Source organism: Antennarius striatus, chromosome 11 (genome assembly GCF_040054535.1).
Source record: "Antennarius striatus isolate MH-2024 chromosome 11, ASM4005453v1, whole genome shotgun sequence".
Lineage (NCBI taxonomy): Eukaryota > Metazoa > Chordata > Actinopteri > Lophiiformes > Antennariidae > Antennarius > Antennarius striatus.
In genome coordinates, this window is record NC_090786.1 from 13,510,001 (window position 1) to 13,523,824 (window position 13,824).

General features: G+C 38.9%; 2 protein-coding genes across 3 annotated transcripts; one reads left to right on the forward strand and one right to left on the reverse strand.

Annotated features, from left to right (window-relative positions):
- Window positions 1-670: 670 nt before the first annotated feature.
- echs1 (enoyl CoA hydratase, short chain, 1, mitochondrial) lies at window positions 671-5,956 on the forward strand. Its single transcript, XM_068327424.1, has 8 exons — window positions 671-808; window positions 3,501-3,698; window positions 3,820-3,947; window positions 4,092-4,191; window positions 4,302-4,406; window positions 4,928-5,047; window positions 5,143-5,210; window positions 5,296-5,956. The coding sequence occupies exons 1-8, from the start codon at window positions 718-720 to the stop codon at window positions 5,359-5,361; spliced, it is 876 nt and encodes a 291-aa protein (XP_068183525.1). The 5' UTR covers window positions 671-717; the 3' UTR covers window positions 5,362-5,956.
- Window positions 5,957-8,694: 2,738 nt separating this feature from the next.
- Window positions 8,695-10,603, reverse strand: si:ch211-217g15.3 (uncharacterized protein LOC368914 homolog). 2 transcript variants are annotated; one of them, XM_068328069.1, is made up of 4 exons: window positions 10,406-10,603; window positions 10,171-10,234; window positions 9,660-9,697; window positions 8,695-9,572 (listed from the first exon to the last, which is right to left on the reverse strand). In XM_068328069.1, exons 1-4 carry the CDS (start codon window positions 10,411-10,413, stop codon window positions 8,864-8,866), a joined length of 819 nt encoding a protein of 272 aa, XP_068184170.1. In that variant the 5' UTR covers window positions 10,414-10,603; the 3' UTR covers window positions 8,695-8,863. The 2 variants fall into 2 exon arrangements, with proteins under 2 accessions (XP_068184170.1, XP_068184171.1); XM_068328070.1 differs by lacking the exons at window positions 9,660-9,697; window positions 10,171-10,234 and having other exon boundaries at window positions 10,406-10,433.
- Window positions 10,604-13,824: the final 3,221 nt, after the last annotated feature.

A 13,824-nucleotide genomic window follows, 5' to 3' on the forward strand; every position in this document is an offset into this window, starting at 1 on the left:
AAGATAAAGCAATCTTGGCAATATTTTCATGTTGATGGATTCCACCATGGAGCTTTAACTCAAGAAAGCGATAGCATTCCAACGCAAAATGTCAGATTTCAAAATTTCTGGGAATTATTATCACAACATTGTGTTTGCTGTTACAACCCTCATATCAATGAAGCAGAAGGTGCAAAGCAAAACTTTTTTACCTGTCACTGCAGAACTGAGATGGGCTCCGAACCCATATAATGTCGGTATAACATTATATATTATTAGATTGCTTTTGAAGGAGCAAGCGTGACTGATTACCTAGAAACTGCACACTCCTACCTCTGCCAACATAAGTATCACCCATCAGACCCTGGAAAACTAAATCTGTTTCCCCCAGCTCCTCCAACCAAAAAAAAATAAATGGCAGACATAAGTTTGAGATATATCAAGTACAAACAGACAACCTAACAAATCCTGGTCTTTCTCCCTGTACCAACGTAAATAAATACAGGTAAACATACAGCTAACACATTTCAGGTCCATTGAATCATCAATGTACAGTGTATTGTAATACAGTACACAGGCTTTGAAAATATAATTAAACTTCACCGACGATAAGCGGCAGTAACGCAAGTTTTTACTCACACTATGTCATGAAAACCAACGAAGAAGAAGACGAAGCGGAAACACTTGTTGTGCTTCCTAGAGTGAGTTCAGTTCCTACCGTCCGCTGTCATTGCTGTGATGGCGTTCCTCTGCAGAAGTGCCGCTGCCCTCCTGAAGCCCACCGGAGCTGCCCCGGTCGTCCTGTCTGCCGCCCGCCTCTGCAGCTCCGGTGAGTTTAACTAACACTTCACGGTCATTTTTGCTGGACCCACAATAAATGTTGGCCTCTCACAATGTCAAGAAACCCGCGTCATTGAATGTCCGGCATGTGACGCACGCTGTCAGCGAACGAACTTTAACGAACGAATTTATTTATTTGTTTATAACTATTTTCTATTATGTGCACCGTTTTTTAAAATGCTACTTTATCAAAAAGGACCAGTCTCGTACGAAAAGAATGCCCAGTATCAAATGGAATTTGTATATGAATTACTTTTTTTTTTTTAAATATTATTAAGAATTACATAATTACATTAAGAATTACATAACTTACATAACAACCTAGAGGATATCTGATCTCAGCGTCTTTGTGACATATTCGTGTAATGCATGTATTATAATGTCAGTAACATTATAATGTTACATTATTATAATGTCAGTATTATCATAATACTTTAAGACATTATAACAGAGTGATAATTAGAATAAACACGCCACAGAACAAGAAGCACAGAACTCCCCTATAACCAGAACCCCCTTCTGGATGATGTGACAAATAAAGAGAAAGGTTTCACAGGGAACATGATCAGGTGTTTTCATTCTTTCCTTTTTTATATTTTTAAAGCGGCTAGCTCTGGTGCTGATAGAAGCGTGTCAAAACAGTGTATTGTTTGTTGAGTATGGATCTGCACACACATGTAGATACATTGTTGGTACCCCTCTATCTATGAAGGAAAAACCCACTGAAATAACTTGAAAACTGACAAAAGTAATAATAAATTTTTTTTAAAAATTAACCGAAAATAAAACAATGAAAATCAGACATTGCTTTTTTAATTATGTCTGAAATGAGTCGTTGAAAAACCAGAAACGAATGAAACAGGCCTGGACAGAAATTCTGGTACCCCTCAGTAACATTTAATGCACAATCTTTTGAGGCAGTCTCTGCAGTCAAACTATTTCTGTAAAGGTGAGTGAGACGTCTGCACTGTCAACAGGCAGTTTTTAAATTAGAGGACACATCTTAGTTTATCATGTCCCTATGGGTAATTTCAATAATTTCTGGAGGTGTCATTCATTTTTATCCATGCCTGATTCATTAGTTTTTTGATTTTTTTAATGATTCTGTTAAACCACAATTCAGAAGGAATGTCTGATTTTCAGTGGTTAATTTTCAGTCATTTTTAATTGATTATTACTTTTGTCAGTTTCATGTTATTTCAGTGACCATTGTGGGTTTTTCTTTCATTAACAGAGCGTGTAGCTGCAGACGTGTCAAGATGCTCATACTGATGGGTATAGGAGCATCAGAGCAAAGGAAGAAAGTGGCCTAGTTTGATAAATCACTCTTTCACGTCACATAGATGACGGGTGTGTATGTGTTGTTTCCCTGGGGAACATCTGACACCGGGAGGTATCATGGGAAAAATCCAGACCAGTGGAGACAGTTTGATGTTTTGGGCAACTTTATGCTGGGAATCATTAGGTACTGTCATCCATTGGGATGTTACTATGACATTTACATCTACCTTGCCATTGTTGAAGACCAGGTACACTTGTTGCTGACGTTTGGGTTCTAGATACCGCAGCACACCTTCAGAGGTTTAGTGGAGTCTGTACCTCAAAGGGTCAGGGCTGGATTGACATGATGGTCATAATGATATAGTTGATTGGTGTCTGTAGGCCTAGATGCAGAAATTAGTGGTGTCTTGTAGCCCCCATTTCTTCATTCATTAATATAAAACTCTCCTGAAAAGCTCTTCATAGCAGAGGTCAGTGTCCAACAAGCTCATTGTCTGCTTACCATTCTCAACAGACAGACATGTGTTGTTTGGAATTGAAATGGTTTGTTTGAAATACTTAAAAAGTGATAATTAGAATAGCTCACAGAGAGCTGAATAATTTTAGATTTGTTTCTTAAAATTAAAATCCTAAATTTAAGCCAAAAAAACCCACAAGTGTTTCTGTAACTTTGGTCCACCTTGACCCAAGATATAAATACACTTGTAAAATCCTTGCATCATACTGGATACTTCACCTTTTTCTCAAATGATTAACCAGAACTTGAAAAGCTAATCTTGGACCATGGTGGTGACCCATCACCTGGTTTAGGTCTACATTGTAAAACACATGAAGAGAACACTGAAAAGCAGCACAGGGGTTCCTTAAGGTCCTCAAGTAAAACAACAACAACAACAACAACAACAATGAAATCTTGAAAAGAAGACAGGAGGCCAAGCTGGAGGTGGTGTAAATGAGGATGTTGAGGTTCTCTTTAGGAGTGACCAGGATGAATAGGTTCAGAAATTAGTTCATCAGGGGAACAATCAAGGTGAGATGTTTTGGAGACAGAAGTTAGAGAGAGCAGACTTGGATTGTTTAAACACATCCAGAGGAGAGATTGTGAGTATATTGGTAAAAGGGTGTTGAGGATGGAGCTACCAGGCAAGAGGGCAAGAGTGAGGTTGGTGGATGTAGTGAGGAAGATATGAGGGCAGTTGGTGTTAGAAGGGTGCAGAAGATAGACTGACATAGGAAAGGATGACACCCTGTGGCCACTTCAAAAGGAAAAGAAAAAGAAGATAACCAGAAATATAATTGCAATTTTTTTTCTAAGAAAACATTGGCTTGTAGGCTTTCAAGAGTGATTTTACACAACAGAACTAAACATAAAGTTTGGTGTTGATTCTCTCTGCATGCAGGTGGTCAGTATGAGTATATTTTGGTGGAAAAGCGAGGTGAGAAAAGTAATGTGGGTTTCATCCAGCTGAACCGACCCAAGGCTCTCAACGCTTTGTGTGACGGGCTGATGAAGGAGGTGGGACACGCCCTGGATTCCTTTGAAGGTGACAGCAGCGTCGGTGCCATCGTGATCACTGGCAGTGAAAGAGCCTTTGCTGGTAAGGGACCCAGTTCTGTTCTCTGTGCTTGTTTGTATTATTCCATCATCTGTATGTGAGGGGCAGCCTTTGCATCGGATCATATTGACACATCTGCTAAGCCCGGTTGTGTATTTTTCAGCGGGAGCAGATATCAAGGAGATGCAAAATCTAAACTTCCAGGACTGTTATAGTGGAAACTTCTTGGTTCACTGGAACAGAGTGTCCACAATGAAGAAGCCTGTGATTGCAGCTGTCAATGGATTTGCGGTGAGTGTTTTTTCCAATTTTTTTATTGATAAAATTTAAATTTCAACCTTTGGTAAAGTGTATTTACTTCTAGTGGGTAAAGTAAATAATATAATCAAACCAATTCTCCCTCACTTCCATGATTCACACATTCTGCGGTTCCAGCTGGGTGGAGGCTGTGAGCTGGCGATGATGTGTGATATCATCTATGCTGGAGAAAAGGCACAATTTGGCCAACCAGAAATCCTGTTGGGAACCATTCCAGGTGAAGTTTCATTTCTATCTACTTTCCTCTCTTAGATTTCTCTACCGTATCTTAAGGTTAGCATATTCTTTACGCTGATTTCCATGTTTTTTGACGTCCGTCTTCTTCAGGCGCTGGTGGCACTCAGCGTCTGACTCGTGCTGTCGGCAAATCCCTGGCCATGGAGATGGTGCTGACGGGAGACAAAATTAACGCACAAGAAGCAAAGCAATCAGGTATCAGCAATGATGGAATGTACCTTTACTCAGGTATTGTACTTAAGTAGAGTCTGAGGTGTACACAGGTGACTATGTTCATGTTATATTTCTTTAAACTTCAACTCCACAACAGTTGAGAGCAATATTATTGCAGGTGTACTTTTTACTCCATCACATTTTCATTACTGTTGCGATTGGTAGTTGCTTTACAGAAATATAAAACACATTAAGTTGAAACTTAAGATTTCAGACGTCTAGAAACAGGTCACCCAGAGACTGTTAATTAAAAATTTTTAATGTGCTGAAGGGTTGTTTGTTTACCTGCAGGAATATATTAAGTTTTGATGAAAGTCTGTGTACTTGTGGATTTTCAGTCAAGGATTTTTTTCATTGAATGAGAACAAATGGACAACAGACAAGTTTATCAGACTCCTGAATTTTTGCAACAATATTGAAATAAATGTTTTCTCCAATAATTTAGTTATAATAACAGTCCTTTTGTATTTCTGATATTTGATTTGACTTTTTGTGTTTCTTAGGTTTGGTGAGTAAAATTTGTCCTGTGGACCAGTTGGTGTCAGAAGCTGTGAAATGTGGGGAGAAAATTGCTTCCAACTCCAAACTGGTGTCTGCTATGGCTAAGGAGGCTGTTAATGCAGGTGCAGTTTTTCTCCACCTATTTTAAAAGTTTGCTATCCTCAAATTGACTGAAATGAATACATCTAATTCTTTTCATTCATTTGTGTGTTCACAGCTTATGAACTGACTTTGGCTGAGGGTAATCGTTTGGAGAAGCGTTTATTCCATGCTACCTTTGCTACGGTAAGGAGACAAACCCATCAGGAGAACTATGTGTGTTCTGACGGTGATGGTTCACAGTCATTGCGTGCTTTATTTTTCCCTGCAGGACGACCGTAAAGAAGGCATGACAGCATTTGTGGAGAAGAGAAAGGCCAGCTTCCAGGACAAGTAGAGAGGAGCAAAACATCTTGGTGGAGATCACAAAGTTCCTGACATTAACTGATCATTTCCTTATTTACATTGAGTTGATCAATGTAGGGTGGAGGGTGGAACATTCAAGCTGCTTGAATGTGATTTGGTGCAGAGTGTGTGTACAAGAGTGGCTTATCAGGGTGAAGCCCCATCTTCTGAGGTTCAGAATCAAAATCAAATGCAAACTACAAATTTGAGGGTCCAGATTTGTAGTAAGTTTGTATTTGAATTCCAGTTGATGACTGGTGTAGTCACTGTGTAACAGCGGAATCAGTCTTGATAAATTGTATGGATCTTTCATTTTCACTGTCAAATATTAATATGTAGTCAAATAGTTTCTACCTCGAAAACACAAATAAAGTTCAAAAATGGGTTTCGGAACCATTTCTGAGAAATTTGTGTCACTTATATTTATGGGCATATTGTGAAAACTGGTTCATTAATGATGATCCACTTACATTCTCTGGTATACTGTATTGGGATTGCATTATTCCACCTGTCTGTCTGTGACTTCTACCCTATATATAAACATGGTCTATACACAACCAGCATCCAGCCAGTGTGCGCCCCCTACCAGTAGATGGAGCTCTCCTGCTGTGGTGCAAAGCAGTTGAGGGTCATATGGGCCCATTGGGAAGATACACGCTGGTTTGTCTGAAGATATTTGTCAAATTTGGTGCCATTATAAAGTTCAAAATTATAAAATTTTAATGACAACATTCAGATATTAGACTTAATGAGAAACAAATGCACTTCTCTGTCAGCATGACCAAAGCAGAACATCACTACCAGGTTATTGTACTAACACTAGTGTTGCCATGACTGGTGCAACATCAGAAGATGAGTTTGATAGTCTTGTGACCATTTATATGTGAATATGGTCACGTCTGTGGGATTTAGCTCTGTATAGTCTGTACTGATGGACTTGATGTTGGTAATTACAGTAATCTGTATGTTTCATTTATAGAAGAACAACCTGGAGCTCGTCTATTGGCTTACATATATTTAAGAACACTTAAAAACATAATTTTGACTTGAAAGAAATACCAAAACAATTTTTTTTTAGTGTGAGCTTTCTTTTGCGCTCCAATCAATACACAGTACTTTTTTTTTTTTTTGTCTGATCTTCACATGGCGGCGCCCATATCTTCACAAGGCCGTGGCCTAATTGATTTTATTTTCATTCAATATTCCCCCAGAGCTCGCTTTCTGTCACCCCCCTGGAACAAAACTTTTAAAAGGAGAAGAGGAAGAAAAACTCGTCTCTTCACTCTGTGGGGAAGCACAAAAGTCCGCGGAGGAGGCCCGAAAAGAAACTCCTCTTTGAGGCTACCGAAAGGTCAAAATAATAAATGTAGGCTCAATTGAGGCTCTCCACACAGACACAGGGGGCAAAACGTTACATTTTGGCAGCGCGAACCCTCATAGCGTGATAAACTCATTTAAAGAAGACGAAATAAAGAGCAAGCAGCATGGGTCCAGAGAGGGAGAAAGGGGCTTTCAGTCGGGCAGACAGGCCTGGCTCCTGCAAGGGCCTTTTATTCTGCCTCCAAAAACCACTCTTATACCACACTGCCTCCATGCCACTCAGCCATGTTGGAACTTTTACAAATGCGTGTATTCTTAAAATAGTTTGCATCATTTGTAAAAGCTAGAAGAGCAAAACTCATGAATAGAAAAGGGAGACATCTACAAACCTGGATCTATTTTTTTCCCCAAAAAAGAATCATATAGATTCATATGAAATATTAATCATCATTATTTGTGATGTAATGTGATGGGCTTGCCTGGTTTATTCCTGTACAATAGGAAATACAATATTATTAGATTAGACACTGATGATTCCAGGTTCATTAGAGGAATTTTACTTAGGAGGAAAGAAAAAAAAAGCGCGATGAATTGCAGAAATGTTTTATAGCTAATATCTGCAGATTAAAAGCATGCAATAAAGCACTAACATAGTTCTCCTGTTCATTATTAATAGCAGCTGTAAGGGCTGTAATTTCACTATATAGGTCTACAATGTTTAACTGTGACTTGATTTTCTTTTTATATGCATATCTGCTTTTTGTGGTCAGGGAAGGGATTCCTCAGCATTTTTTTTGCCATCCTGCTGAGTTTTTCTGGTTCAGATGAAACAGGCCATGTGGAGTGGTTTTCATTTGACAAATATTTTCATTATCTCACATTCTTGGCACCAGAGGCCGTGGCGGAATAACACATTTGCCGGTGTCTGCTTTAAATTATGCCCACCCAAGGGTGTCAGAAAAAACATACTTCGAAGATCAATCGAATAACTTTGTTGGGCTAATGACACCAACTTATTTTATATTGTCATAAAAATAGGCTACTACTGAGTTATGGGATAACTTTTGCTTAGTGTGTTTACAAATGTGCTTCCTTGTCTGGAATACAAAAATAACACCTCAGTCTTTTCCATATTAGAGCATGCATTGCTTTTGCAGTTCACTTAAAAAGCATCGACCCTCTTTTTCACTAGAAGCCAACAACACAATACTGTTGCCATTTTTAAGCTAGGAAAAAATAAAGAAGAAAAATAGCACTCAATAGAGTGCATACCACTGGCAAAGCCCAACAATCCCACATAATTAAATTAAAATCTAGAATAAATTAGAACTAAACCTGTGCCATTAAAAAGGAGTTGCCAGGAAGTGGAAGAAATTCCACTATCTGTCCCGTTTCCTCATGCCCCTGGATACCTGTGTTATCTGTCTGGTACAGAACCCAGAAATCCAAAGGTAAAACCTCAGAGCGATGTGGTGCCATGGCAACGTCCACACCTACATGGCCTCCGGGTCAGATCGGGTCTCAGGTAAAACCCCGTTCACTCATTTATTAAATCACTCACACAATATAAGGTGTAACTTTGATTGTTGTTTCTGTTACTATAAAGTCTTCCTGTGGGAGCAGACAAAGAAAGCGTACACTGTTGTGGCAACAAAGCATCTATTTGCTCTGCATTCATTCAAACATTAGTGCTGAATGTTTGTAGTCTGCCTGCAAAATGAGAGCATTGTCATTTTGTAGAAGTTGATAAAAAAACAAAAAAAACAAAACAGATGTTCACCACTAGAGAGACTTGTCTGGTTTTCACTTGTATTTTTCAGAACTAATTATTTGGCCTCTATGCTAAATTTATATCAGATTTCAGAAGAAATATAATCACATACTTTCTTTCTAAAATTGAAAAGTTGTTCTGATCATCTTCAGTTTACACGCAAATATCAAACATGCAAATAACTGCAAATTAAATACACCTAAATAAATAAAGCAGAGTCTTTGATCAGTGTGTTAAAATATCTTTATCATCAGTGTATATATAAACAACACTGAGATGTAGATGTGCTTAAGGAATACAGTTGACGAGTCAGGTGACACGTAAGATACGTTTTCCTGCTGTAGTTACAGGGTATGAGCTATTTCTGATTTGAATGGATAAAGATTTAGCTGTGTTTGAAGAATTAATGGTGGTAGAGATGATCCAGATCTTCTTCTGGTTCACTGTGCATCCTCTCAGATGGTACATCAGCAGAACCGACAGGTTCAGGATCACCTTGGTAAAGGATGGGCATCGGGACATCCCTGTGGTAGAGGTCATCCATGTCCTCTTCTGGCTGAAGGTGAACTCTGACAGTATTTTCGCCGTTTGCCTTCACTCCCACTGACTCCTGCACAGGTGAGGGTTGATCGTCACCATGATAAAGATCATCTTCATCCTCTTCAGGTACAGAATGTGGAAGATGGACCGCAGCAGCAGCTTTGTCCGCCCTTAGTGGGGTCAGATATCTTTGCAGCTCCTCCATCCCTTTGCGGTAGACTTCCTCCATGTCTTGTTCAGGTTCATTTACTCCAGTGAAAACAGGGTGGTCGATGTCATCTCTGTCCTCCTCTGGTTGCTGATTGTACTTCATGTTAGCATCTTGAGATGGATCTGTCTGGATTTCTGCAACAGGGAAGTTTCCTGGGCTCTGGATCTTTACTTTGAGGAGATTAGACACTGAGTGATATTTTAGATGTACAAGCTCTTCTCCAGCCTTCTGGGCCTGTTCGTCTTGTCTCTTCATATTCCAGATCTTCATGTCAGGGCTGATGTTGTAGTCAATCTCCTGCTCGTCCTCTGGAGGCTCCACTTCCACTCTGGACAACATCTGTCCTCTGAGACCTTTGGACCTGAAATAGAAATCATGCAACCACAATCTGTGTTTCCTCATTCCAAGAGAAGATTATTCACATTAGTTTAAGGAAATTACAGCTTACATAACGGTGTCCTGGAGTACTTCATGTACAAATTTATTCTATGAGAAGAAAGCAAACATCATATTACCGTTGTTCTGAACATGTTTGTAATTTTAAATTTGTTAGAAATAATTTTACTTCATTTATTTACAGCATAGTTTCTCAAAGTGCTGCCTGCAGGCCGATGGCCGAGCTCGGAAACTTTTTATGTAACCTAACAGACAAAATAATGTTTCATATCTGTTAAAACGATGATTCGACGCTTGAGGGTCATTACATTACATCACATTATTTAGTGACCAACATCAGACCAATTATAAATCCTAAAAATAGTCCATGTTGGGGGTTTTTTTCCTGTTTTTGAACAGCATTCAATCACATGTCATTTCCTTATATTGACACTGAAACTTTATATCCTTAAGAACCCCTACTGACACAATTTCCTTCAAGATAAATAAAGTATCTGTTTTTCTATATTTCTATATATACAGCCCAAGACTGTGGACAGCTAGGAGCAATACCTGATACATACCGAGGGTTTATATGGCTTTGCTGTGATGCCAAATATCAGAGCAACAAACAAGAGAATAGAAAACCTAGAAGAGAAGAGACTGAGTGTTGATGTCAGGATTTCTTGACCAGCATTAGACAAAAGATCTTTATCCATCAGAGAAACTAGCCATGTAATGTGCAAACTGTTAAACATCAGAACCTGATTAACAATCTGCTGTGTCAAAACTCCTAATGAAGACGTGTTGTTTTCTTACCTGAACATGGTGTTTGCTTTCGGCTCAAAGTTTTCGACAGATATGAATAACTACAAATATTTGACTTCAGGTCACCTACTGAGGAATAAAGTTCCAGCAATAAACCAATCACATTCTTTTGACCTTTGTATTCTCTGACTACAGGAACATCCCCTGTGAGTAATTCAGTATCATGTGAAATGAGTGTTATGCATCATAAAGCGGTTTATCGTGTAAGATTACAATATCATTCCTTAATCTGTCTCTAATAAATGCCATTGTGCCTTTTTCATTAACCACTGACCTGAAGGTGGAACAAAAGCTGAGGTAAAATCACGCAGCAATATTTTTTCTGTTTTCTTCATGGGGTTGACCATCTTACCTTGTAACAACAGCTCAAACGATGTATTAGTATCTATTAAGCACATGTGTAATACATAAAATCTGTTTTCTAATAAAGTAATAGCACAAAGATCACAGGGTCAAACTTCATATTGCTTAGAGTGTCTTTTTTGCAGTTTGGATAATATGTAACTTTAGAATCTCCTTTTGTAACTTAATTACTTAATGATTGTTTTACAATGCACTAATGTGATCTGATTTAGCTTTATTAATTTACATTGTTTATCAGAAATTATGTCTATCAAGACATGTCTTACATGCTAAATATGATATGTTGTGGTCCTGCAGTATTCTTCTTTTTTTTTTTTTAATCATTGTTATTTTTGGTTAAAAATAAGATTCACCACTTCTTTTAATCAGATGTACTTCTTTGATGTTTATTGATAATTAATGTTTGCATAAGTTAGATAATGAACACATTAAAGATCAGAATGTCACCATTGCCAAAGTCACAAAAAGCTACGACAACGACTGCATAAGAAGTCTTGTTTAATGTAGAAAAATCATTAAATGTAGTACTGTATATTATTTAGACAGACGTCTTGTTTATTTATTACCATAAAGGAAAATACTTGTGTTTACAGCAACTTTCTGGATTGCACACAGTTCCCACTGAGAGCAGCTTTAGTCCTTAAAAACAGCTAATCACCCCTCGCATACACATCCCCTGTAGCCGGGCAGATTGGAGGCAGATGATTGGTCTGTGATCTTAGAGCCAGACGAGACCCTTGCTGAGGCAACTCTTCAATGTGTCAGCACCAATCTGTGTCAATGACAAGATCATTATCACACTGTACAATTTCTAGAATGAAAAGCTTCACATTGGATGTGGAGAATAAGTTATTTTAAATTACAGCACATTTTATGAATAAATGTTTCTGTTATCTGGCCAAGACACAAAATATTTAACTCTGAGCCCAAACATTGGTGATTAACAATACAAAGCCATAATCTAATTTAAAGTTCTGGTAATTTCATATAACATACAGTATACACCCTGAAAACAGGTAATTTAATTTCAGCATCTGGCGGTTCCTTCATAAGGTGTTCATACAACAGTAGGAGAGTCATTACATTAATATATGTTCAATAAGGTACATGCAACACACACACACACACACGCACACACGCACACACACACACACACACACACACACACACACACACACACACACACACACACACACACACACACACACATACACACACACACATTTATTGTACAGTAGAACAGGAGCAGCCAGACACACACTTCCTGCTCTGTTCAAGGGATGGCTCCACCATGTCTGCTGGTTATCTGCCCCCTCTATCAGATCCATATGTAGTTCAATGCTACCCCTCCACAAGCCCCACTCCCAGGTCACTGAGTGGTCTCCTACCAGAAAATGCTTCCCGAAGCGAGCAAAATACCAGAAATCTCTGTGACATATCAGTAGCTAGTATTTTTTGATTCTGCTTTTACTGCTGACTCGTCTGATAAGAGATGAGAAGATTTATTAAATATGAAGCAGCATGCAGCAACTGGTTAGATTACGTTATCTAAAAGCAGCTAACCTGAATGTGTCCAAAATATGATATTGTAGTTTATACATAGTTTTACATTTTAAATGTTTATATAAGTCAGACTGAACGTGTTCATCGTTGAACAGCTGAATATGCTTGGAGGTTAGTTGGAGGTAAATTAGCTGTTTTCCTCTGTCTTCACTCCTTGTTCGTCTCCTATACTGGCTTCATATTTACCCCACTTGCTATTTTATGAATGAAAGATGTTTGTTGATAAATGTTCTATCCGTGACTTAGATAAGACGGTTGTGTGTTTGGTTGATACTGGAACCAACCCAAGGAATAAAAGACTACCCTTTCCAACATCATGGTTGTATTCACTGGAGTAGCTAACACACCTGAACATGTCACTACGATGTCTCACCCCTTATATGCTGACACGCTCTGCTCATAGACATCTGTTTCAGTGCTGTCTCACAGAGGTGATACAGACTGACACCCTGTTACTCCTATATTGTGTTCTAACAGAATGTTGGGGTAGAATAACTGTGCACCAGGCCCGCAGTGTAGACTATGTTAAGTAGGACTACAGATATGATTGAATTCCAACTGTTACAGTTTTGTTGATGACAAAAGACAATAATTAATTTTACAGAGCTGTCTGTGTGGGATGTTGATGTTAACAAGAGAGAAACCACATAAAATGGGCATTTCTTTGAGGTAACTGGACAGGCTGGAGGAGATGTACACCATGTCCACTTAAATCACTGTCCAGTGCTTTACTGAATAGCCAAGGTAGACAGACATGGTGTCAGTGGACCAAAAACCTGAATCACGTGATGTGATGTGTCCAGTAAGAAGGGACAACATTTGACACAGGACTAAGACTGAGCTAAAAATGGTTGACAAGTTAACACTATACCAGAGGGGCAAGACAGCTAATGAGGCACAATTATCATGAAAAATTCATAAAACGTTGTTGCCAGATTCATGCTGGTTAAAAACGTACACAGGCTGTTAAACTGACATTAAAGCATGGAGACATAAGCCATTATGGAAATGCTCTGTCAGTCTCCTAGAAACCACAACCCTGCCAGAAGACATCCTGCTGCTCAGCGTCTTGAAAGTGAGGTTTGATGGATAAGGTGAGCTGGAGCTTCTACCAATTCACCCCCAATGTCCTGCACACATCAGTGAAACAGCTTTCATGTGAAGCCCAGAGGCCCAGCAGCAACCAGAACGGATTAACCACACAATTCTGCTCTCTGAACTTCTGATGGTCCCACGGGTTTACAGGAAAACAAGCTCCGCTGTGGTTTAAACAGCCTCTGGTTGGTCGAGCTCTGCAGCGCTGCAAATGAGTCGCTCTCCATCAGAGTAAGTTGTGTCTCAGTCACTCTGCTAAGGTGATGAAGTGTTGGAAAGTAAAAAAGCAGTGGAACTATTACTTGAAAGGTCAGGAAAGGTAGCTTTCCAGGGTGACACTGGGAAGTCTACATGAACCAATATCACTCAGTCTTTGCATTTTTAAAATA

Excerpts from the sequence above, each read along its gene's own strand:
- echs1 (XM_068327424.1), top strand. The coding sequence starts at position 718 with ATGGCGTTCCTCTGCAGAAGTGCCGCTGCCCTCCTGAAGCCCACCGGA. Across the intron at positions 3,699-3,819 it reads CAGTGAAAGAGCCTTTGCTG|CGGGAGCAGATATCAAGGAG; the intron begins GTAAGGGACCCA and ends TGTATTTTTCAG. Across the intron at positions 4,192-4,301 it reads CCTGTTGGGAACCATTCCAG|GCGCTGGTGGCACTCAGCGT; the intron begins GTGAAGTTTCAT and ends CGTCTTCTTCAG.
- si:ch211-217g15.3 (XM_068328069.1), bottom strand. Across the intron at positions 9,698-10,170 it reads CAAAGCCATATAAACCCTCG|AATAAATTTGTACATGAAGT; the intron begins GTATGTATCAGG and ends TTCTTCTCATAG. Across the intron at positions 9,573-9,659 it reads GTACTCCAGGACACCGTTAT|GTCCAAAGGTCTCAGAGGAC; the intron begins GTAAGCTGTAAT and ends TTTCTATTTCAG.